Source organism: Octodon degus, unplaced genomic scaffold (assembly GCF_000260255.1).
Source record: "Octodon degus isolate 3935 unplaced genomic scaffold, OctDeg1.0 scaffold00039, whole genome shotgun sequence".
Lineage (NCBI taxonomy): Eukaryota > Metazoa > Chordata > Mammalia > Rodentia > Octodontidae > Octodon > Octodon degus.
In genome coordinates this window covers 826,714-850,166 of record NW_004524615.1, presented here as the reverse complement: position 1 = coordinate 850,166, position 23,453 = coordinate 826,714, and the positions used below count along the sequence as shown (strand labels likewise).

The window sequence follows — 23,453 nt, the reverse complement described above, 5'->3', positions numbered from 1 at the left end:
AAGAGTGTGGTTCCAAGTTCACTTTGGGAAGCCAACAGTTTAGGATGTGGGTGCTGCAGGGGACAGAGAGGGAGACCAAGAGCCTCAGCCTTGAGGCGGCCTCCCTGGGAGGCAGGGTCCCCCCTCTCGGACAGCCCTGGCTTGGTGCCCATGAGAGCGGGAGGAGGGACCCGCACAGGGGAGCGGGTCCAGCTCCCTTGCCATACCGGGTGTCAGCTAGGCCAGGGACGAGGAGCTTCAGGAGAGATGAAGATGCTGCCACCACCTGGCTGCCTCTGGTAGGGCTTGGGGCCAGAAACACTCTGGGCTGGGGATGGATCCTGTTCACACATCAAAGGGGGGCTCCTGATAAGAGACCCCTGTGGCAGACCCCACAGCAGGGCCCTGGCAAAGACACACCTGACTCCTTCCCCCTCCCTCAGACCCTTCTCCCAGTTTTCTCTACCTAGTGTTTTGGTCTGTGGACTCCCCACTCCCTCTCCCCTAGCCTTTCCTCCTCCCCCTTCCTCTGACCCTCCCCACACCCCTGCCCTCCCCCATCCCTCCCCCGACCCCTCCTCCTCCCTCCTCTGACCCCTCCCCCAGACCCCTCTCCCAGTCTTCTCTCTGTGGTGCTGTGGTCTGTGGACTCCGTGGGTCTCCCAACATCTCTTTACCTTTTCAGTGTCAGACTGCTGAGGTTTGGTTTCTTTTTTTTTTTTTTTTAACTTTTCAGGGCATGGGATGAATGTATGTGAGATGCAGTATGCAACTCCTCCGTGCTTGGGAAGGCCCCTCTCTGTGCTTTGTGATTTCTCCTCCCTCAGACAGTGGGCTGCGCTGAAGCACACCCCTTTCGTTTGTCTTCCTTGAGCTCCATCGGCCGACACTGAGTCCCTCCCTGATGCAGACTTCGCAGCTCGCAGGCATGGGACAGGCTCCCACCCTCCGATCCTGCTCTGTGTGAACATAAACTCAGTGCCTGCCATGCTGTGCTGGTGTTTTGCACCTGGCTTGAGTCATGGGCACTAAAGGTGTGCAGCTTCCTTTCAGGTGTGGCGCAGTGCCCAGCCCATCTGTGGCAGATGCTCCTCCCCGTGCTCTTCCAGCCATCAGCGGTCCCTCAGAGCCATCAGGGGAATGTCCAGCCCAGAGTGACCAGCTATGGGGCCTGCCGGTTAGCTCAGTTGTTTAAGTGCCTGCTTATGCAAACACAGTCAGGTGCAGGATACTGCGGTTCGATCCCCAGCTCCACATGACTTATCAGACCCACCCTTAAGGCAGCCTGAGCCAGCAAAAACAAAAACAAAACAAAACAAAACAAACCCCTTCAGAGTGACCAGCTGGATCCCAGGGTTCTGGGGGGATGTGCCAGCCACCCTGCCTGGGTGGCATCCCGTAGGATGGCATCTTCCCCTTGGCAGAGCTGGGCAGTCAATGTGTGACCTGTGGATCCTGGGAGTGCAGCGCATTACCCTGGCACCATTCAGTGCCCTCTGAGATGCCCCCAGGCCGTACTGTTCCATGCAGGTAAACAGGGCCTGGACAGTGCCCTCAGCCCCTGTCCTCTCTGAGCCTGAGCCATGGTCCAAGCTGGCCTCCTTCAGGGTTACCCATGACCCTTTGGCCACAGGCGAGTCCCTTTCACTCCAGCTCAGTTCCCATTGGGTAGAACCAGGGCTCAGGGCCAGTTCCAGGTCTGTCATTGCCGGGTCAGCAGGCTGGCCCTGGGGAGGTGTGCGACCCACAGTAGTAATAGGAGGCAGTGCAGAGGGACAGGTGCCGGAACCCTGCCTAGGTCACCTGCTCTTCTGCTGGCTGAGCTTTTCTTTGCTGCCACTCTGGGCTGGGTACCTGCCATGCTGCCCACTGTCCACTGCCCACTGTGGGGTCCATTTCTGAGGAGGAAGACAGCTTTAGTGGGTGAAGTGTAGAGGGTTCACATTCCTCCTGCCTGAGCTCAGGAGAACTGCAGGGCATCATAAAGGACGCAGTGTGGATGTGGACGCCCTCCCGCGGGGCCTTCCCACCCTTCCGGAGCTCTCTGAAGTGGCCAGCACTCTGGGTCAAATTTCCCAAACCAGCTGCACCTTGCCTTTGATTTACACACACACCTTCTGAGACCAAATGCTGTCACACTCATATGACCGGGTGAGAGTCTGGGCTCAGTGTGGTCTCTGCAGTCTCTGTGGGAAGGTCCCCAGGCTCAGGGCAGTTGATGAGTGGTTCCTGTGGTGCATGATGGGAAATTCCCTCTTCTGTCTCAGGTGGGCTGAGACCTGCTCTGCCTGTCCTCTGTACACCAGCAGAGAGTGCTGGAGAGCAGCAAACAGACTCCTTTTGGACTGAGATGTGGGGATGCAGTGAATCAAGGTGCTGGGGACGTTCCATCACACAGGCTGGATGCAAGCTCAGGATGGCACTGAGCTCAGCAGGTCCAAGCCAAGCCAGGCCCTGGGAAGGCCAGCAGGGGCACACAGCACAGGCTCTGAGGGAGCGGGGATGGACTGCAGGTGGCGGTCCTCACAGGACGACACCCAGGCAGCTTGGCATGCTGGCCGGCGCTGAGGGGCCTCTGGGATGCTAGCAGGTGGCCCAGGGTGGAGGGCTCTGCTGTCACTGCTGCACTGGGTGCTCACTGGCTGGGACTCACTTCATCTTCAAAGACAGCAACACACAGGCATCACGTGTGCTCCAAGGGTCTCCCTCTCTGGCCACCCAGATCTGTGGTCATTCACAGGGAGGAGTCCTGGTCTCCAGTGTCCAGCATCACCCAGGAGAAGCCCCGGCCATCAGCCCCTAGCCCCCACTCTCAGCCCTACCCTATCTCCAACCTGTGTCCCAAGTGGCCCACGACTCCTACCATGTGTGGCTGCCGCTCCTGCAGCTTAGCATGTTCAGGGCCCCCATGGTGTGGCGCCCTGTCCTGCTTCATGGCTTTGGAACAGTGCCACGTGTGGAATGCCAGCGCTTTGCCCTCCTTAGCTGCAGGACACTTGCTCGGTGTCACTCCAGCCATCGTGACCCATGGTGCCCTTGCCACCGGCAGGCATGTGCTCTCTGCTCTCTTGAGGGCTTCAGAAGCGGATCTGCAGGTCTCACTGATGCCGAGTGGGCCCGCTGGGCAGCCTCCAGGCTGTTTGGCCAAGACCTTAGGATTTCCAGAGGCCCAGTGTTTCATCCCTCACACCCGACATGCTTTGCCTCAGCAGAACCGCGGGCATGAGAAGCCAGCCTGGCGCAGTATCGTGGACAGGGACAGGAATCCAGGGTCTCTGTGCTAGGTCACCAACCCTCTTCTTTGCGTTTTATTTGAGGACAGGGTCTCTCTAAGCTGCCCAGGCCTTCTTCGGTCCTCCTGCCTCAGCCTCCCGAGTGGCTGGGAGTACAGGTGTGTTTTGTGCTTTTGATGTGCATGTCCCTTCTGAAGAGCGGCACGAACAGTTCTGTGCTGATGGGCCTCTCCGTGTCTTCTTAAAATGTCTGCAGACTCATATGTTCAGTTTCCTCAGGGCTACATGTCTGTTATAGTTTGTATCTAGTTGTCCCCCTAAAGCCTCATGTAAGTCATGGGGCAGACTTGGTTGGAGGAGCGGTGAGCCGCTTGAGGGGCGGGGCCAAGCACCAGGGCGGGGCCAGAGGACAGGGGCGGGGCCAGAGGACAGGGGCGGGGCCAGGGGCGGGGCGGGGCCAGAGGGCGGGGCCAGCGAGGTGAGAACCATTAAACAGCTGTATGTGCTCTGCCCGCCCCACCGTGGAGAGAGGGTCATCCTGGACACCCCATCCTTTAGACCCTATAGCATGGGGCGGTGGTGTCTGTGATTAAGGCTGCCTAGGGCAGGGAGGAGATGTTTGGAGAAAACAGAGGCACTGACCCTCTCTCCTGAGCAAATAAGGTTCCGAGGTCTTGCAGCGTAATCCAGGCTGCTTTCAACTGAAACCTCCAGTAACTGTGAGCTAAATAAACCTTTCCTTCCCTCATTTTGAGTGTCAGGTATTTGTCCCAGCAACGAGAGAAGAGTAACCAAGATAGTATCCTTGGGGCTGCGCAGCCTCAAGGTCACGCGTCCCAGGTGACCAGGGCTACTGGTCATTTGCGTTCTCTCTGGGCTCTGGGGACAGACAGACTTGGGAATATCTCACCCCATCCCAGATCCCAGGGCTGCAATCAGGCAAAAGGGAGTGAAGAGATCTTACTTAGGGCTCGCAGACCTCCGCTGGACACAGTCTGGCCCCAACCGCACAGACCGTCCTGTGCCAGCCACACACCCAGGCTGGGCTGAACCAACCTCGGAGGCAGCAGGGTCCAGCCCGTCTGAGCACGAGCTCCCCCTGGGCGCTCTGCAGCCTGGCTACTGCCCGTGGGGAGGAGATCTGACTTCTGCATCTCACACTACACTGTGTGCCCCGGAATGCCCACCAGGGGATGCATCTGGTGGGGAGGGCTTCCTCAGACAGGAGCTTTGTGGAGACAGTGAGACACAGGCAGTGTCCCCAGAAGTCAGGGCCGGGACCCATGGGAGCAGAAATTGGCTCCTCTGGCCCTCGGGGCAACTCTGGGGAGAGCAGTAGAGAGGGGGCCCAGAAGCCCAGTCAGAGATGGGGTCGGACTCTGTGGGCTCAGGCAGGCCCTGGCCAGGAGGCCCAGGAGGGTTGCAGCTTCGAGGGACTCAGGCATGGAGAGGGCCCAGCTGTCAGGAGGGTATGGAGTGGGGATCCCACTGCTCCAGGTCCTGGGCCATGCGTTCCCCTGGGAACATTGTACGCAGGTGGAGCAGGGCTGTGTGGGCTCCTTCCCTGAGCACCAGATCTGGGGTACTGGGGTCCAGGCAACAGTACAGGGTCCTCCCTGGACAGCAGTCCCCCTCCTTGGGATAGAGCCCTGTGGACAGCGACATCCCGGGCGGGGCTCCTTGTTGCTCAGCCCTTTGTTGGTTCTGATGGCTCCAGGGGCGGGAGGGAGGCCCTGCTCTGCCCTCACAGGAGGAGAGCAGCCCTTCTGGGTGCTCAGATTGGCTGGGCCTCTGTGGCTGCGATGGTACCCCTGTCAGGGCAGGGGCAGGGTGGCCACTGACAGCCTCCACCATGCCTGAGGCCAGCTTTTCAGAGCCAGTACAGCTCAGAAGAGCAGGGCTTTAAACTTCTTTCCTCGGGATGGTGATGCCTGGGGAAGCTCTCCTGGCCTCCTTCCTGCGTGCTCAGGCGTTGGGCTGGGTGTGCAGGTCTGGCATCCTAGGGCGGTGGACTGGATGTGCTGCTCCAGGTGGACTCTGATGCCCCTGAGGCTCTGGGAGCTTCTCTGCCAGCTCCATGCCTGCCTAGCAGGCCTGTGCCCCCAGGCCCACCTGGGCAGAGCACCTCCTCACAGTGCTTCTGTGCCCCTGGGCTTAGTGCCAAGTCCCCTCCCAGAGACTTGGCCAGGTATCACCAAGCTAGCAAGGTGAGCTCAGTGCGTACGCGGGGACCCCTGGCTGCACCTTGAGTAGCTCTCCTCTGAAGGGCCTGTGGGGACACTGTCCGGGACCCAGCAGGCTATCTTCCCTCGTGGAACCTTGGGCGCCTTTTAGCCTGGTGCCCTCTCCTCAAAATGTCGGAATCTGCAGACCTCATCTGCTCTGGCTGAACTCCAGGAATCCAGGCTCCTCATGGCGTAGCTTGAAGACCCAGCCTGCGCCACACACACCTGCAGCCTCAACCTCAGTGACTGCACCAGGCAATGGACGCCAGTGAGGCTGGCCGGGCCCCTCCAGAGCCTGCGTGCTGCTTCATTGCTTTCCCCTGCACAAAACTATTCTTTTCATTGTTTTTTCCAATTTTTATTAGGACACCTTTGCGGCGCAGGACTGCAGTCATGGGGCAGTTGCTATGCTGTGTGATTTGATTTTGCTCATTCATGAGCGTGTCCTTGCCAAATGCAAGACCCACCCCACGGGAAGTGGCACATCCCTGTGGCACTGTGCTGCCTCCCTGTCCCACCCCTCCCACCCTGTGATGGGCACAGGCCCTGAGACCAGGACTCTGAGGATGTCACAGCTCTGTCCCAGGCCGGAGGAAGTCCCATCCATCCCTTTCCCGACGTGGCTAGGAGAAGGAACACAAGGTGCCTGGGTCACAGCGTCGTGCAAAGAGCAGCAGCGGCCAGCACACCCTCTGTTGCCTCCAGAGTTCTTTCCAGAGAGTTTTTCTAAGGAGGTGTCGATTTAGGGTCCTCCTTAGAGGAGCCGTGGCTGTTAGTGACCCTGGATGCAGACATGCTGCAGACGTGGCCGCAGGGCCATGATAGTGGTTTGCTCTTCATCCAGGAATCAGCTAAACATGGGTTCAAGCCTAAAACGTGGAATTCCGAAACTTTTAGAAAACACAGTGGATGGCACTCAGAGCACATTCTGACTGAGAGCTAGACAAAGTGTTCTTAGCTCTGAAGCCAGAAGTACAAGTCATAAAAGGGAAGACGGATACTCAGCTTCTCAGAGGCCGGCCCCGTGTGGGGAAAGCCCCGCTGAGTGGTCGGAGACCAGCTGCACACCAGGCCAGGAGGAGACACAAACTGCGCTGCCGCCGCCGCCGCCGCCGCCGCCGCCACCGCAGGGCTGAGGGGCCAGGAGGTCACGGCTCCAGGCAGCCACACCAACAGGAAGTGACCCAGCTTCACAGACTCAAAGGAGGCGGCGTGAGCCCCACAGGCACTGTCTGCCTGGGCCACGCAGTGTGGCTGGTACAGGGCTGGCCTCCTTCTCCGTGCCTCTGTGGCCATTCTGTGAGCAGCTAGCTGGCAGAGAATCTGAAACTAGGTGATAAAATAGAAACAAGCATGTCGCTGTTGTGGTCCCAAAGGGTGAGAACCGGCTGCTCACTGCGTGTGGCTCTTCACGGCTCTGACTGCCATGGGCTGAAGAGCAGGAGCGGATGAGCCGAGCCCCTGGGGCCGGGGCCTATGCAGGAGCAGCCAGGATTTGCTGAGTCTCTTCTGGGCATCTGTATCCTGTAGCACCCAAGAGCTCTGTAGGTGGACATGTGGTGTGATGGTTTGAGGTGGGCGTCCTTCTGTCCCACCTTCAAGCAGATGAATTTTATAGGCCAGCCTCTGGCTGCCCACTGGTGGCTCCATGCTGACTCAGGGGGGGGAGGGACCCATCTCCACTTCCAGAGGTAGTTAACTCCTCTGCCCCCTCCCTGTGGAGCCGTTTGAATTTAGCCTTTTGTGCTTCTGGATGAGCCAGCTACATTTCCAGGTCTCACTTTCTGTGGGAAGCAAGGGAAGGGCTGTCTACAGAGGGGTCTCCTTGGTGTCCCTGCCTCTAGGGCATGGCTGCCTCCCCCGCTGCCTGCAGCCCAAGGTGCTCAAGAGCCGAGAGCAGCTCTGCACCAGGCAGGAGGCAGTCCTGGGAGTGCTGCGCATGGGCGCGTGGCCGGGGCAGAAGCACAGGTCAGGGGAGGAGGAAGCACCCACAGATGGGCCTGCAGGTCCCTGATGTCCTAGCGGCCCTTGAGGCAGTGGCCATCTGGTCCCCGCACTGAGACCTCCCCTGCTTGGGGCTGACCCACGGGAGCCACAGGGCTGGGAACGGAGCCTCTGCCTGTAGCTGTGGGGAGGGCAGCATGGAGGGTGGAGGAGGACTGTCACACAGTCCTGCAACCACCTCCTGGGTTCTGCTCTCAGGCAGGGGCAGGTGGCTTCCATGGGGCTTCCCAGCAGGAGCTGCACTGTGCTTGGCCTCTCCCGGCTGGGGGCCACAGAGCTGGGCGGTCAGTAGGTTCCTGGAGTTCTGCCTCCTGAGGTTGCTGTCAGTTTTGCTTCTGGGATGAATCTGCCTGAGCACTGGAGAGACCCAAGTTACTAGCTCTGCATCCACCTGCTGCGGCTCCACTGCCCAAGTGCTCAGAGACAGGGCAGAGTGCATTCCTAGGTCCATGTGGAACTGCGTCCCGGATGCATGGGGCCAAAGCACTGCTGTGAAGAGCAGAAAACAGGCCAAGTGCGCGGCTTTCTGTTGTGGCTCTGGGTGCCTCGCAGGTCCCCAAGATTGGCGGCTCGGGTTGATGGAATGCACACTCCCAGGTATCGACCTCTCAGGAACTGTGTCCAGGAAATCCGAAGGGCCTGTGGAGAGAAGAGGCCAGCTCCTGCCTCCAGCGCTGAGGCTGGCTGCGCCCTTCAGCCCAGAGGAGTGGACACAGGGCCGGCAAGGCAGGGTGCGCCTGCCCACTCCACACTGTTTTCTTGGGGTGCTGTGGACACTCCTGAGGGTCTGGAGAGGGCTCTTCTAGGATGTGGCTTCCGGCCAGCATCTGGCCTCCGAGCTGCCTGGGGAGGTCTGGTGGAGACCTGTGTTTTACTTTGGCTGCTGCTCATTTCTGCTGGACCCCACCAGCCACTGCTGGAATACAGGTGGCCACCTGGGCAATACTGGCCACGTGCGTCCACATCCAGTGTGTCCAGGCCCAGGCGAGCCCAGTCCCCACACGTCCAGGCCTAGGTGTGCCCAGGCCCGTATGTCCTGCCCAGGCCCAGCCTTGGTGCTTCTGTCCTGAGGCCAGGGTCCAGGACACCAAGCACCCTGCAGCTCATTTCTTTCTCTCTACTTGAGCACATTCTGTTGAATAGAACACCGGGAGTTTCCGTCATCATGGCTTGTCCGCTGTGCTTGTGAGTCTCACCAACCTCCCCAACACCTCCGTGTTGTAGCAGCTATGGGCAGATCCTCCCATCCATGGCTGGCTAGGAGGCCTCCACCGTGGACCTGATCCTGGTCTGTCCTTGGGAAGTGATCTGGGAACCTTCAGACGCTGGGCAGCATTCTCAGACCCCTGGGCCCTCAGCTTCGGATTCTGTCTGCAGCCTCTCCAAGGGTGACTTTTGAGGGAAGTCAGGAGAGCCAGCCCAGGAAGGGTCCACAGCCACCAGGACCTGGAGGGTGCTTAAAACATGGACAGTCCTGCAGTAGACTCCACAATTGGGAAAGAGGAGGGTCTAGGCACAGCCAGGGATGCTCAGGGGTCTCAAGAGCCTCAGCAGCTTCCCCTGGGGGCACACTGTTTCTGCAGCTGGTGTGAATACTGGCCGAGTGGCAGTGGCAGAGGCAGTGTCTCTAATCTGCACAGTGCTTTGAGCTTCTAGACCCATCGGTCAGCAACAGTGGGGAGTGAGACTTCAGAGGCCACTGAGCGCCCAGCAGGCAGGGCAGGGAGTCCGTGACAACGTGTCTCCTTACCTCCACTCTCTCCACCCTCCTTTCCTGCACTCACTTGACCCAGCTGATCACAGATTGTCCACCTTCTGGCTGCTCTCGCCTCTACCCTTGTGGCTCCACAGGCTGCCCCAGCATGGAGAACTCTTAGCCCTCTTTCTGCAAGCCCTCGGAGCATCACACTTGCTTTCGGGAAAGGCCATCCACGTCTCCTGCCTCTGCAGTCCTAGGCCAAGGGCTCCTGGAATCCACAAAGACTTCTCTCTAGGCCTTGTCCCCATGGGGCCACAGAGACAAGGATGTAGAGCCCTCCTGGAGCCAGCCCTAGGGCGGCAAGGTGGCACTGTCTCTTGCCTCAGCCTGCTGTACAGTAGAGGAGTCACCCCTACCGTGCCTGGTGCGAACCAGGAGTCAGTGCTCAGATCCAGGACAGGAGGGAGAGCCAGGGTCTTGCAGAGGGCTTGCTCAAAGGCCCTTGTGCTCTCTGAGTCTCTCTGAGAGCTCACGCTGGCAGCCCGACTCCTACGTGTGGGCAGGATGTGGGCCACACACTGCCCGCCCTCTGGAGCCATTGTCAAGAACCTCCTGACAAGGTGACATCTGCGTGTGCCATGTTGAGGCAGCATGTCCTCCCAGCTCTCCTGCACACCTCGCCTGCTCGCTTCCTCTCTCTGGGGACTGTCGTGTCTGAGAACAGAGTGTTCTTTGTCCCTGCAGTGAGGTGGGGAAGTCACCCAGGGGCGGGGACAGTTGTTTTCCCAGGCAGGCGCCCAGAGCAGCAGAATGCAAGGAAGCCGCCCATTGTCTCGTGGTCCCAGTGCCAGCGGCTGTCGGCCTGGTTTTCCCAGTGTGGGGCGCATTCCCTTTCCCCCTGTAGCCAGGGTGGACACCTGTGGCCAGAGGACACCAGGGTCTGAGGAGTAACCTCTCCAACAGGACCAACGGTTGTGCACTGGGCCACAGAAGTACATGACTGTGTGTCACCAGCGAAGCCTTGTGCTGGCTCCAGCCCGGTGCTCCCTTGTGCTGGACCGAGCTCAGGGCATCAGGAGGGACACACGCCTCAGCTCAAGGCCGGGTGCTATGGCTCTGGGCACTCTTCCTGAGGAGCAGGGGGTGAGCATTTCTGCCTGACCTGAGGGCAGCAGGAGTCCTGCCCCGCGCTTTGGGATTGTACAAGCACCTGTTGGCCTCTTCCAAGGCATCCTGTGACTCTGATGCTGACCCCTGCCCATGGGGGCCTCCCCGAGCCTGGGATGGGGCAAGTTCTGCTCTGGGAGTGGGGGTACTCAGTGGCCTGGGCTGCTCCTGGCCACTCCGGAGGACCTGTCCCCCCATCCGACTATACCCCTGACCGGCTCCCCTCTTGTCCTCTGCCTCTTGCCTCACGTAGAAGGATCTGTGCCAACATTGGGTTCCCAAGACCCCAACTTAACCCCACCTCTGTCCCCTTTTCCATGTGTGATGACCGCCACACTGCAGCCCTCACCACTCTACCTGCCGGGCCACAGTCAGCTCCAGTGACAAGGACCCACAGGCAGAGCCCTTGTGCCCCGGACCTTGCTGGATTTGTTCTTAAAGAAGGCATCCAGTGCAGGTACTGCCCTTCTCCTCAGAGCAGTGCCAGAGCCTCCCCATCCTGCCAGTTGCAGACCTGCAGCCGCCTTCAGGCTTGTACCCTTCAGGTAGGGTCCTACCTCCTGTGGCAGCATCCTTGTCCCCATCCACAGAGGTCCTGGTGGGCTGCAGCCTGGCCGCACACCCTTAGAGGTCAGGGAAGATGTGGACACTAGCAGCCGGGCTCCACTCATGAAAGCCCAGACTCTCCCGGCTCAGCAGGAGTCCTCACATCCCCCCAAACTCTTGCTGCTGTCTGCCCCTTGTCCCCAGGATGCCATGAGGTTGCTGGTTGCTGGCCTGGTGTCTACCCAGCATGGCTCCCGTTCCTGGCCATGGACCTCACCCATACCCCAGCTTCGCCCTTCTGCCCTGCTGGTGGCCACCTTTCCTGCAGGGCCCTCAGGGTGGGTAGTCCCTGTCACAGTCCTGTGCCCAGGTCATTCCCCGGGGTTGGAGGACAAAGAGCCCCTCTGCCCAGTGATGCCCTTCACTCCAGGGCAGGAGGGGAGGAAGCAGCCCTGGTCCCTGGATGCCCTCAGCCCAGAATAATTGTCTTGAGTGCAGAACATGGGCAGTGTCTGGCTCTGCCTCCTCCCAGCCACCCAGCCGCATGCCCCAGGCAGGCAGCCCTCTCCCTCCAACTTCCTCTCTGGAAACCCTTTCTCCTCAAGCTTCTTGAGAGCCCTGGGGTGCTGGGAGCTGGGGTGCTCAGCAGGGCAGCTGGCTCTTGACCGTGTTGTTCTGATAGCACAAGACTGACAGTGACAGCTCGTGTGTTCCCTTCCACATGACTGGCTGGCTGTTCTGCCATGTTCCCCAGGCCACACCAGGGCAGGTCACTGAGTGCCCCGGCCAGGAAGCAGGCTCCAGGGCTGTGTTCCCAGATGCTGCCCTGACTATCCATGCTTGTCCTTGTTTTGCCACCCAGAGCAGGCCTCCTCCTAGGAGGACTCGTGGAGCCCAACCTCAGCCCCTGAGTGGGATCTGATTTGGAAATGGGGCCTTTCGGATGCAAGGGCAGGGGCTCCTCCAACGTGTGGCTGGTGGCCCGAGCACCACAGCCCTGTGTACTTGAGAGGCTGGGATCCTCCTGGGCGGTTCCAGACTGCACACCCCCAGGCTGCCCCTCCCTCCCAAGGACACTGGGGGCAGGTGTTCTCAGCTCAGCAGGACCTGGGTGGACATGCTTGAAACACGTGCAGAGCCCCCAGCGGCTCCGCTGCCTGAGGCCAGAGTCCCACCAGGCTGCTCGGCAACAGCATTTCTTCTCTCTAGTGTTTACTGTTTCAGCCTGAGATTGCAGCACAGAACAATCACGTTCGTCACAGGGAGCAGTGCATGAGCACGACGCAGCTGAGGTCTTGGGGGGCCCCTTCTGCTGCCCTCCCTGCTCCCCCGCCTCTGTGTCCTCTTCCTCCTCCCAGAGGAGCTGCCCCTTTCCTGTTATCTTTCATTTGCCTTTTACTTTATTCAGGCTTTCCCATATAAGAGAAGTCACGTGCCAGTGAAGCCGTGTCTGATTTGTGTCACCTGACACGTGGTGCAAGGTGCACTCATTTTCCTGGGAGCGAGGAGCTGTCTTTCTGTGCAGTCGTGCGAGCAGCACTCCGTAGTGCGTAGATGCCACCTTTCCTTCATCCGCTCACCTGCTGGTGGACGCACAGGCTGCGCCCCAGGCCAGCTATCGTGAGCTTGCGGCTACAAGCGTGGGCATGCCCGTATCGCTGCGATGTGATTTTTTAAAAAACTCTTTTGGGAAGATACCTAGAAGGCGAGTAGCCGGGTCCGATGGAATTTCTATTTTGAGTTTTTCAGGGATTCTGCACACTGCTCTCCACAGTGTCTAGTTTACATTCCCACTCACAAGGCGGAAGGGCTCCTCTTCCTCCTTGCCTGGGCACCCCTCGCTATTACTTGATTTCTTGCTGACAGCTGTTCTTGTTGGGGTGAGATGGGATCCATGGCATCTCGATAACAGGAAGTGGGCTTGGACACAGCTGCTGCCACACCAGTGGGTGGGAGGGCTCGCCCCTGGTCCTGCTGGGCAGCAGCCTCACCCTTCCTTCAGCACGGCACTAAGCAAGGGGACCTGGGGCAGGTCCTGCATGTGCCCAGCGAGGCTGCCTGCTTTGGCGGCCACACACAGAGTGCACACACAGGTTAGAAACTGTAAGCAGCTGTACTCTAGTCTGATTCCACCTTTAGGAATTCAACCAAGAGAAACAAACAGTTGCGAGAGAAAGATCTGTTTGTGTTTCTTTGCCACATTGTGAGGATCAAAAAATTGCCAAGAAAGTTCTGTTAAATTTTGAAATACACTGTGGGAAATATTTACCCAGGTGTTACCAGGTATGTGGCAGGGCTAAAAAAAAGGCTTGAGCAAAAAACATATGCCAAACGATACAGTGCGCTACAACTTTGTACACCTTAAAACAACGAAAAGTCCTATTTCCTCTATTTTCTGAAGTGCACAAAACCCTTCTGGGCAGAGATAGGTTGTACCACCAGTTTCACGTGTGGAAGTGTCGCTGTCACTCCTCTGTGCATGACAGTTGGCTCTGCTGCCCCAGCCTGCAACCTCCTCCCCAGCCACTGTTCTCTTTGTGCCCACGTGGATTCCAGGCCTCTGCTGGGCTGAGCAGGGAGACACAGAACAGGTAACCTCCTCCTCCACCCCACAGTCCTTGTTATCAGGGAGCCCCTGACCTTCCTGAGTGCTGCCAGCCACTGGGCTGTTCTGCCGGTGCCCTGTCCTCTCTGCTCCCCAGGTCCTCAGGCACAGCAGGTGCCGTGGTGGAGCTGACCAGGGCTCTGCCAGCTGAAGTGCCAACCCGAAAGGACCTGAGCCAACAGCTTGCCAGATGCTGGCCCTGCTCAGACCTTGGGCTGCGTCTATGGGTGTCCCTGCCTCAGCTCCAGCAAGTCCTCTGTCTCATGGGCCATGGCATCCCGCTCAGGGTGGTTGGGGGGTCCGCAGAGTAGCTGCAGGGCAGGAAGTGGGTGTCGCCCTCCCTCCGCTCCTCCTCCCCTGGCGGCCACGCCCACCCCAGCCCGCGGCCCGGCCCTCCCCACCCACCAGCTCCCTTTCTCACCCGCTTCTGGGGCTAGTCTACGGGAATGGTTGCTATGCGGCAGCCGCAGCGCTGTCCAGGTGTAAGACGATAGCACCCGCCTCCTCCCAGGCTTGGCTGGGAGGAGCTACTCCCCGGAGAGTAAAGATCCTGCACCTGGCCTCTGGGCGGGGAGGGCCCAGCCTAGTGACCTGGGTTGCACAGAGCTCCTGGATGCCATTCAAACCAAGACAGGACCAAGCCTCTGAGGCCAGCATGGTTTTCGGGGCTGTTCAGAGCTATCTGAGTCCGCACCTCATCCCTGTGTACTATGCGGTACACAGTGGCCAGGCTGGTGACCTGACTGTGCTTTTTGAGTAAAAGGGTAAAGTGGAGCTCTGCTGCGGGCCGCTGTGGACCAGATGGGGTCAGTGCTTGGAGTGCTGGGCACAAGGGTCCTGGTAGGGTGCAGGCAGCACTGTCTGCCCTGTCTTCGGTGAACAAGAAGTCTCACCGTCCTGATGTGGAGGTGCAGCAACTGTGCCCTCCTCGAGGGGTAAGGCGGGAGGTTTGTGAGCCCCCTGTTTTCAGCCTCCCCGGCGCTGGGATTACAGGTGTGCACCACCACGCCTGGACTTGGTGACCAGCTCAGCACACCTGGGGGTGGGACCAGCGCGACATGTGGTGCCGGGGATTGAACCCTGGTCCCTGTTTGCCTAAGCAGGAGCTTAGACCCTTAAGCTATCACGATGACCCTGGCTTTTTATTTTTTAAAAGCAGCAGTTTCTTTCCCCAGTGATTTCCACACATGGTTAATGCCCCTTTTATTTTACGTTGTGATTAATGCTCCCTGGTTGTTGCCTCCCAGGCTGTGGACCCTATGAGGCAAGCCCTGTGACCCCTTTATCTGTGTGTCCGGGGAGTGCTTGGTGTGACGGTCACCACACAGAATGGTGGGGTGCAGGCTGCTGGACCCTGGTAACTGGGCGCTTGATCTTCCCAGCCATTCTGGATGCTTCCTTCAGAGGAGGGTGCTGGCCTGTGCTCCCCCCACAGTTGGACTCCGGGGGCAGTGGGGACAGGCTAGGTCTGGGCGCACACCTGTGCCCACACCACCTCGGCCTGGGGCACCCAGCTCCTCTCTGTTGTGGTGTCCAATCACCTCGTGGCTCTCTGCCAACTCGGAGGGAGAGCCAGGCCTGCAGGGCTTGGTCCTGTGTCTGAGCGCGCCAGTTCACCCCCAGCCATCTAGGGACCCAGCAACCCACTCACCTTGGCTCCGCCCTGGAGCCATGTGGCCACGAGGGGAGGGCGCGCTCAACTGCTGCGGGCTCTGCACCTGCCCCCGGGCGGCCGCAGGTACGGGGGGGGGGCAGGCGGAGCGGGCAGGGCAGGCTCTCGGCGATCTCGCGGTGCACACAAGGTACTGAGTCCTCAGGGCGGTGCACGTGCATGAGTTCTGCATAATCCTCTGGGACTTGGAGGACGCCTGTGCCCGCAGCGGTGCACGCGCGCGAGTCTCGTCTGCACACGCACGCGCCCCAGGTGCCCGCGGCGGGGCCACGCAGGCTCCCAGGTGACTCGAAAGCCGCAGCTGCTTCCGCTTCCGCCGCGGCCCCGAGCCCCCCGCAGGCGCCCCCTCCCCGCCAGCGCAGACCAATCCGGGGCCACCCTTCCCCACGCGCGCCCCCTCTCCACCGCCACCCGAGGCGCCAGGGTTGGGGCGGGAGCCGCAGGACTCTGGGCTCGGGAGGATGAGGTTCTGGAATGAAGAGATGGCTCTGGAGGAGATGGTGCAGAGGCTGGATGCGGTTTCCAGGCACACTGGTAGGAGGAGCGCTCCCTTCCATTGTAGATCCTTAGGCTTGACATCATCTGCAGACCTGCAGGGAAACGCTGTCAGGGCCCCGCAGCCGCCTGCGTTGCTCTCTCTAAGCGCTGACCAGGGAGGGACAGTCGGCTGCACGCTCTGGTAGCTGACATGTTTCCGGGGACTGTCAGGCCATTTTATTCCGCTAGGGTGGCCACAGTGACTGCAGACCAGGCAGGGCTTTCCGCGTGATCAGGGTCTGCGGCACCCTGGAGCTGGCCTGCAGTGGCTCGGAAATCCCCTCCCCGGCTTGCCTATGGATGCGGCTGCAGCTGGGCAGCTCATGGCAGCAATGGGGCTGGGCACAGGTACCCTGAACGGAGAACCAGCTGAGTCCAGGGTCTTTGGAGCCAGGGATGGCAGGGGAGGCTGCCGAAACTCCTTCTGAGGGGAAAGATCCTGATAATCTGGTGGCTCTTTCCCACCACACAATGTGACCCTCAGGCAAAGGCCTGAGAACAGAGCGAGGGGTGGGGGAGCAGAAGATAGCGTACTTGGACACGTTCTCTGTATTGATCGAGAGGTTACTTCAGATGAGCTTTGAGGAGTAGCCTGATCGATTCCGCTGGGTTTCGGCAGAGGCTGAGCCGGCAGCTACCTTGCTGCGGCCTCTGTCAGGTTGGGCACACCCAAGTCTCCCTGCTGTAGTGTTAAAGGAAACCGCAGTGTCGCCCGTTCCTCTTGGAACGAAGAGGAAGTGGAGCTATGCCTCTGAAAGTAAGTGGCCAGTGCTCGTGCCGTGTTGCCGTGTTAGGTGACTCAGACCTTTCGCTGGGGTCTCAGGCTTGCCTTGAGGAGACACAGGTGTTGGGAGCTGGCTGGTTTGGGTGTGGCCCCCTCCCCCTGAGTGACAATCTTTCTTTGTGTGTGGCACCTTGCTGAGACCTCGGAAGATATTCAGCTTGCAAAGCTGGGTTTCTGAGTAAAACTACTGAGTCAATTGTGTATGGAGCAAAAGAAAATAGAGCCATTCTGCCATCTGTCCCCTTCTTTGCAGAAGCTCAGCTGCACTGTTCTGAAGCGTGGGCTCGGCTTTGCTTGGCGTGGGGTTCGGCCCGTGGAGTGGAGAGGGTGCCTGGGTGCTGCGTCCTTCAGGCTGGACCTGTGGAGGGCAGGGAGGGCTCTGCTGCACTTCCCTGGCTGGTGTTGGGATCTTGGTGTGGGAATGGCTCCAACAGTGATGTCATTGCTGGGGTTTTGGGGATTGAGGGTTCTTCATGAGCTCTGAAAGACACACATGCATTTGGCATTGTAAATGCCTCTGTCAGAGGAGCAGAAGTGGCACCGGCCACTCCCTGTGTTCCAATAGCCACCCTGTCTGTCCCCGGCCTCCACAGCTACTTTTGTCTCATGGGGAGGAAGCAGCCTCTCCGGATCTGTGCTCTCTGACACTCCTGCGGCCCTGATGGCTGCAGATGCCACCACAGCTCTTAGATCCCGCTAAGTGGCGCCCTCTCCTATGAACGCCTCATTGTTTGGCCAGCAAGAGGCCCCTGTGTCACTGCCCTGCTTGCCCCCAGCTCCTCCCAGCACTGCCCTACTCCTCACCAGGGATCCAGTCATTATCCGTGCTGTGCAGGGCACCCCTGGGGGACTACAGGGTTTACAGGCTGTGACGCCATGTGGTGAGGGCTGGATGCCCTGTTGAAGTGACAGGGGTCATGCACAGAGCCAGGAGCTTGCGGTGCATTTCCTCCGAGGGAAGGGATAGAGGCTGCCGTAGCCCAGTCACCACCCCAGCTTATGTCCAAGTACTTCCTGGAGAATTCCCCAGCAAAAGCCGCATGGCTTCTAACTCGGCACACTGCTCAGGGCCAGAGTGAGCTGACAGTTCTGAATGCTGAGCTGGTATCTGGTGTTGCTGCTCAGGTGGGAAAAGCTGACTCCAGGGGTAGGGCGCCGCGTCTGAGGGCTTGGGCAGCTCCTGGAAACTGTGTGGCTCTGGCCCAAACTCCCAGGGCTTCATCTGTGAATCTGAACCTTGAGCACGTGGGTCTCATGTGTGTTCCAGAACCTGATCTTCTGCTAGCAAAAGCCTCCTGTGGTACAGCACCCCTTCCAGTACTGGGAGGTGTTTTGGTTTTCTCTTTAAGTTTGCAGTTGGTTAAAAAAGAGAGGCATACATTTGAGAGAGAAACAGCATAGACCTGCTCGATTTAAGCTGTTGCCGAATTTTGGGTAGTGGTCGTCAAGCTAGAGTGTGCCTCTGCATCACCTGGGCAGGGCTGGAGATCGTGAGTTGCAACCACCTCCAGACCTGACTCAGGAGGGTGGTGTAGGACACAATCTGAGAGTTATACTTCGAAGTTCTTGGGAGGGGCATATGGGTACAGTGCTGCAGTAGTAGATCTTTCGACATAGTTCCACCTTCTCCATTGACCTTGAGTGAAACCCTAACTTCATGGATTGGTAGATATATGGATGAGTGAGTGGATGGATGGTGGATGGATGGATGGATGGATGGATGGATGGATGGATGAGTAGATGGGTGAATGGCTGGCTCACTGGCTGGGTGAATGGCTGGATTAATGGACAGTTGGATAGAAGGATGGATATGTGGGTGGATAGATGGTCAGTAGACTTCTAGATGTGTGTGGTTGGGTAGATGGGTAGGTGAATGTGAGGATGGATAAGTAGAAGAGTTTAATTCAAAGCAGTAAAAGTGTAAGCTATATGATATTTAAAGTGATCAAAATGTAATGTTTGGATCTAGCAAATTTTAGCTGCCTACACACTGAAGAAACAAATCATTGGTTTGCCTGAGAAGATAAAGAAGGATGTGGATGAGCACCCCTAGTCTACTAAGACCTAGTCTATTGGTTGGCACTCAGCTGTGTATCAGTCTGTGTGAGCCCAACATCTCCTGTTTCTGTACCATCTCCTGCTGTCATCTGCCTTCTGCACCAAGCTCACCACAATCCAAGAACTAAATTTCAGCTGCCAACTCATCTACTGGGCAGGGTGGGCTGGGCCGGACAGGGTAGGGCGGGGTAGAGCCGAGAAGGGAGGAGCGGTTAACCCAGTACCCTCAGGATAGCAGAACCCCTGTAGCTGATGTTGGTCTCCTGAGCAGCTTCTTAGCATCACATCCCCATGGCCATCGGAGCCATATTAAAAATAAGAGGGGGCTGGTGCGATGGCTCAGTGGTCTAAAGCACCTACTAAGAACAAGTTTAGCAAAGCACAGGGACCACGGTTCAATCCCCCAGCACCACATGCCAGCCAGCCCCGCCCCCTGGTGGGCTGAGCTGGCCACACACACACACACACACACACACACACACACATAAATATAAATAAAAAATTAAAAAAAAATAAGAGGAATGGAAATTGTCTGGCTAGGTCTGTCACCAACCTACGGAGAAGGCTGAAGTGGCAAACAGACGTTCCTTCTGTTCCAGGCCTGATCTGCATAGTGTCTTCGTAGCCAAGACAGATGTTGCTGGACAGAAGGGAGGGCAGTGTGAAATTGCCCGACACAGTGGGCACGAGGGACAGTATGCACACTGTTCTTGTCTGCATGTATGGAGGGAGACTTGGGTCTCCTCAGTGGGATTTCCACTATCCCTACTTTTCCTGGGAAAATAGCTCCGTCCTGTGGCTGTCAATAGTCAGTCCTAGTGGAGTCCCTTCTCCCACTCTGCCCCTCTGTCCCCAGCCCACACCTAGGACAGGTAGGCTCCAGCCCTGGATGTTAGTAGCTGCTCCAAGGCCACCTTCATCCTGGGCTTCTCACGTAGAACTTGTCCTCTTCCTTTGTGCAACACTCTCTGTGCCTGCAGGCACCAGAACTGCTCCTCCGTCCCCATGGTGGGGCCTGGTGGCCTCTTGCTTCCCCTACAGTGAGGTTCACGGCTCTCTGTGGCTCTGTACCTGATGCCCATGCCTGGGCAGCTGTCCAGGTCCTGTAGTCCTGAGGAGGCCCAGGTGCAGCCCTCCCCATTAGCTCTGGGTCCTGACCTCCCGTGGTCCTGTGTCCATCACTGCCAGGCTTGGGCCAAGCTGCGCACCTCCCGGAGCCCCAGTGAGTGCTGCCCCAGCTCCCCTGACTGGGTGGTGTGACCCTAGAATCTGCTCCAGGGTAGAGAGGAACTCACATCTTGGCAGGTTGACAGCAGCGTGCTGCCCCAGGCTATGCCGGATTCAGAGGGGGAAGCACTCTATCCTGAGAGACTGCAGAGGCAGCCTCTGCTCACATCTGTGAACTCAGTCAATGAAAAAGTCAGGACCAGGGGCCGGGGAGATGGCTCAGTAGAATAAGCGCTTGCCTGGCAAGTGCAAGGGCCTGAGTTCAATCCCCGGTTCCACCAAAAAAAAAAAAAAAAAAAAAAAAGCCAAGATCAGAGCCCAGGCCTCTGGGTCCTGACATCCCTGAGGTTCAGGATGTGCTGTGTGAGACATACCCAGACGACAAGGAAACTCGGTATTGTCCAGAGGGGAGTTCCTGGCAACAGCTGAGCCCGAGTAGCGGCGTGGCCTGAGCATCCTGCTCCTGTGGGCTGACGCCACCAGGATGCTTCCAGGTGCAGACAGAGTGGCTACTGGTCTCCTCACACCAGTGGTGAGCTTGCAGGCTGGCCAGGGGCAGCGCTCTGGGAAATGACTTTGGAAGGTGAGGGCATCCTGCACTTTGCTACCTTTTTCAGTTAGTACTGTCACAGGCCCAGAAAATGTTCCCCACCCCCATCTCTTCTTGGGGACATTGTGATTTTCCTGAATAACAATTGGAAACTAATTCTGAGTCCAGGGGGTGACACACTGGCATGTGGAGGGCTGGGTGCTGGCTGGCTGGGTGGCAACCCAGGCCCTGCGCTCCTGGATCAGCTGGTCCTTCCTGTGTGGTCTGTCTGTCCTTCTGTCTGTCTGTCCCTCCATGCACTGTAAACATCCACTTGCACCACTGCTGACCAGCAGTGGCAGTGGTGCCCTGGCTATGTGGCTCTGAATCAGCCCCTCTCCCTGTGGCTGTGGGGAACTGTGCAGCAGGTAGGGGAAGGAGGAGAGGCATTTGCACCATCTGTGACTGCTGTGTCTGAGGGAATGAACACTGAGACCAGCGGAGCAGCATTGGTAGAGGAATCATTGGAAGGGAACCGAAGTCCCTGTAACAGGAACATGGAGAGTAAGCACTGAGAAGGTACTTACTAAGACCTACAGTCCCCTATCCACGAAGGCCGCGAGTACACCTGGAGGCTGCACAGGAGCTTGGAACCACGGATAGCACTGAACTTGCACACTTGGTTCTCTGTAGCTGGTGCAGGTGCTGCAGTGTGCTCTGGGCTGGGGCTTTCTCAGGCAGCAGAACCGCCTGCAGGCAGCACTGGACGGCCCGCTGGACGGCCTGCTGGGCACCAAGCACGAGGGGAGCAATGGTTCGGACACATCCGGGGCCTGCTTGTCCTGAAGCAGACGCAGAGAGGATGCTCTCTTCAGCTGAGGTTGGAAAGCGTGGCCTGCTGGAGGTGTGCCGTGGCTGCCCATCCCGGCCTGCTGGGCATGGGGCAGATGCCCTCTTGGTCCCGTCGTGCAGGTGGGGAGCAGACTGAGGAGCGTGCCACATAGGCCTCAGCCCAGGGCCTCGCAGAGCAGTGGGATGCCCAGCCTGGAGGGGCCTAGAGTGCTGAAGCAGCGTCCTGCACGCCTGCTCCCCAGCAGAATGTGCTGTGGACGTCTCTGTTCTCCATACTTAGAGCACTTGGCTAAAAAACATGTGTGAGCTCTTTAAAAACAGATGTTTCATGGGGTTGGGGAGACAGTTCAGCAGCTGAAGTGCCTGCCTAGCAAGTGTAAGGTCCTGAGTTTGATCCCTGGTACCAAAAAACAAGCAAGCAAGCAAACAAACAACCCAACAAAACAGATGTTCCAGTTGGATGAAGGGGACATTTGAAGACCGGAAGCCTCAGCTCTGTACCTGCAGGCTCTGCATCTGAGGCTCAAGCATGCTAAGAGTCAAAACAGGGCTTTTAGGGTTTATAAAAATCCCACTTGTCCCAAAGATGCACAGGAACCTTTCCCCTCCTCACGCCCTGTGATGCAGTGTAACTGTTCAGGGGACAAATAGAGTAGCGCTGTCTGCACGGGTCTGCATCAGTGTGGGCACTTGCCCGCCTCCAGCCGAGCACTCAGGCTTCACCAGCTTCGCTGCCTGCCTGAGCTGCAGAGCAGAGGCTGAGAATGTCGGCGAGGAGACTGGATCTGGGCCAGTGTGCCCAGGCTGTTCATCTGCTAGCCGTGCCCCATGGAGTGGAGCAGCCAAACGCCAAGCTGGTTTGGAGGAAGTAGGCCTTGTGCTGGCCAGGCTGGGTGCTGCAGCCCCTGGGGCTCTCCTGGATGGTGCCCTGCGGCTGATGTCCCCTGGCCTCTGGGCTCAGCTGCCCGCCCCTGTGCTGGCCCCTGTCACTCTAGCCCCGCCCCTGCTCCCCCCTGCTTCCCCTTTCCCTGGGTCTCCACTCTCAGGGTCCCTTTCCAGCTGCTCTGCACCATTTGCCAGTTGCACAATGGCTCTGCCCCTTCTTCCTCAGAGGCCAGTCTGCAGGTCGACAGATGGGCTGCTGTTGGCCCTGTTGCTTTCGGGGTGCAGTTCTGTGAGCTATACTTGTGCCCGGCCCTGGGGGCACAAGGCCCACCACCACTGAGTGGCTCTCCTCCCACTGTCCTGGGAGAAAGAAAACCCACATGCTGGCCATCAGCACCGGCCTGGCAGCGGAGAGTTCAGCCCTGGCCAGGCCTTTGGGCGCCAGGCAGTAGCACACGCCTGTAATTACAGCTGCCAGGGAGGCAGAGGCAAGAGGACTGCCAGTTCAAGACCAGCTTTGGCAACTGGGTAGGACCCTGTCTCAAAATAAAGTTTATGAAAGGACAGGGATGTAGCTCAGCACTCATGGGGTTCAAAAAGAAGATGGAAGAGGAAAGGGGTGAGGAGGGTGGGGGAGAAGGACTGAAAAGGTGCCTCATTGTGATAAACGGAATCAACGTGTGGAGTGGGCGGAGCTGACTGAGCAGTGCCTGCGGCAGTGGCAGCAATTCTGGCCCCTCCATCAGCTGACTCGGCCGCCCAGCAGTCCTCTGCAGTCGCGTCTGCGCCCTTGTGCGTGCCGAGTGCTCTCGCCTGTCCACTGCGCCTTCGCTCCTTGGCCGGCCTGCCTCCCACTGCCCACCATCTTCAGAGGCAGCTTGTCCCACTGTGTGTTCTTGGGTACCTGGTTGCGCTCGTTGATAACTTTGGGCCTGGAAGAAGCAGCATTTGTTCCTTCTTCCTGTTTACGAAGTACCTGCCGCTCCTACTCACGCAACAAGCTGGGTCAGGAGCCCAGTGGAGTGCTGGGCTGGTGGCACGTGGGATCCCCTGGGCCGCAGTCTGCGACCTTAGGGTAGTCGCTCCGCCACAGGCAGCGCAGGTGTGACTGGGACATAAAAGCCTCCACTCCCAGAACTGGCTGAGCCAAAACAGCACAATCTAGCCAAAGCGTGCTCTGGGAGGCAGCAGGCATGGGCCACGGGAAGAGGCCCGTGTCTGCTGTTCCTGGGAGATCACGCCCTCAGTGCACTGAGAGGGAGGCACCTAGGCGCTGCGTGGAGCTGTCCTAACAGGGAGCAAGCAGCTTGAATTCGCAGAGCTTCGGTACTGTTGAGGTTTGAAAGGCACTGAAAAGAACCCTTCGGGTGAGGTGTGAGGCTCTGAAACCTGGGGTGTCCCTGGCACACGCCATAGCACCAGCTGCAGCACAGGGTGGCCCCTTGGTCATC

The 23,453-nt window shown here is 58.6% G+C and overlaps 1 protein-coding gene across 4 annotated transcripts in view; it reads left to right on the top strand.

Annotated features, from left to right (window-relative positions):
- The window catches only part of Mcf2l (MCF.2 cell line derived transforming sequence like), a 94,483-nt gene that overhangs the window by 2,550 nt on the left and 68,480 nt on the right, over nt 1-23,453 (top strand). For 2 of the 4 annotated variants that reach the window (XM_023715139.1, XM_023715152.1), the window contains exon 1: nt 15,559-15,664. The exons of 1 other annotated variant lie outside the window; for it this stretch is intronic. In XM_023715139.1, coding sequence (XP_023570907.1) covers nt 15,592-15,664 — 73 coding nt within the window. In that variant the 5' untranslated portion in view covers nt 15,559-15,591. Of the gene's footprint in view, nt 1-15,558; nt 15,665-16,354; nt 16,425-23,453 lie in introns of those variants that run through there. One more of the 4 variants, XM_023715145.1, reaches the window with a different exon arrangement.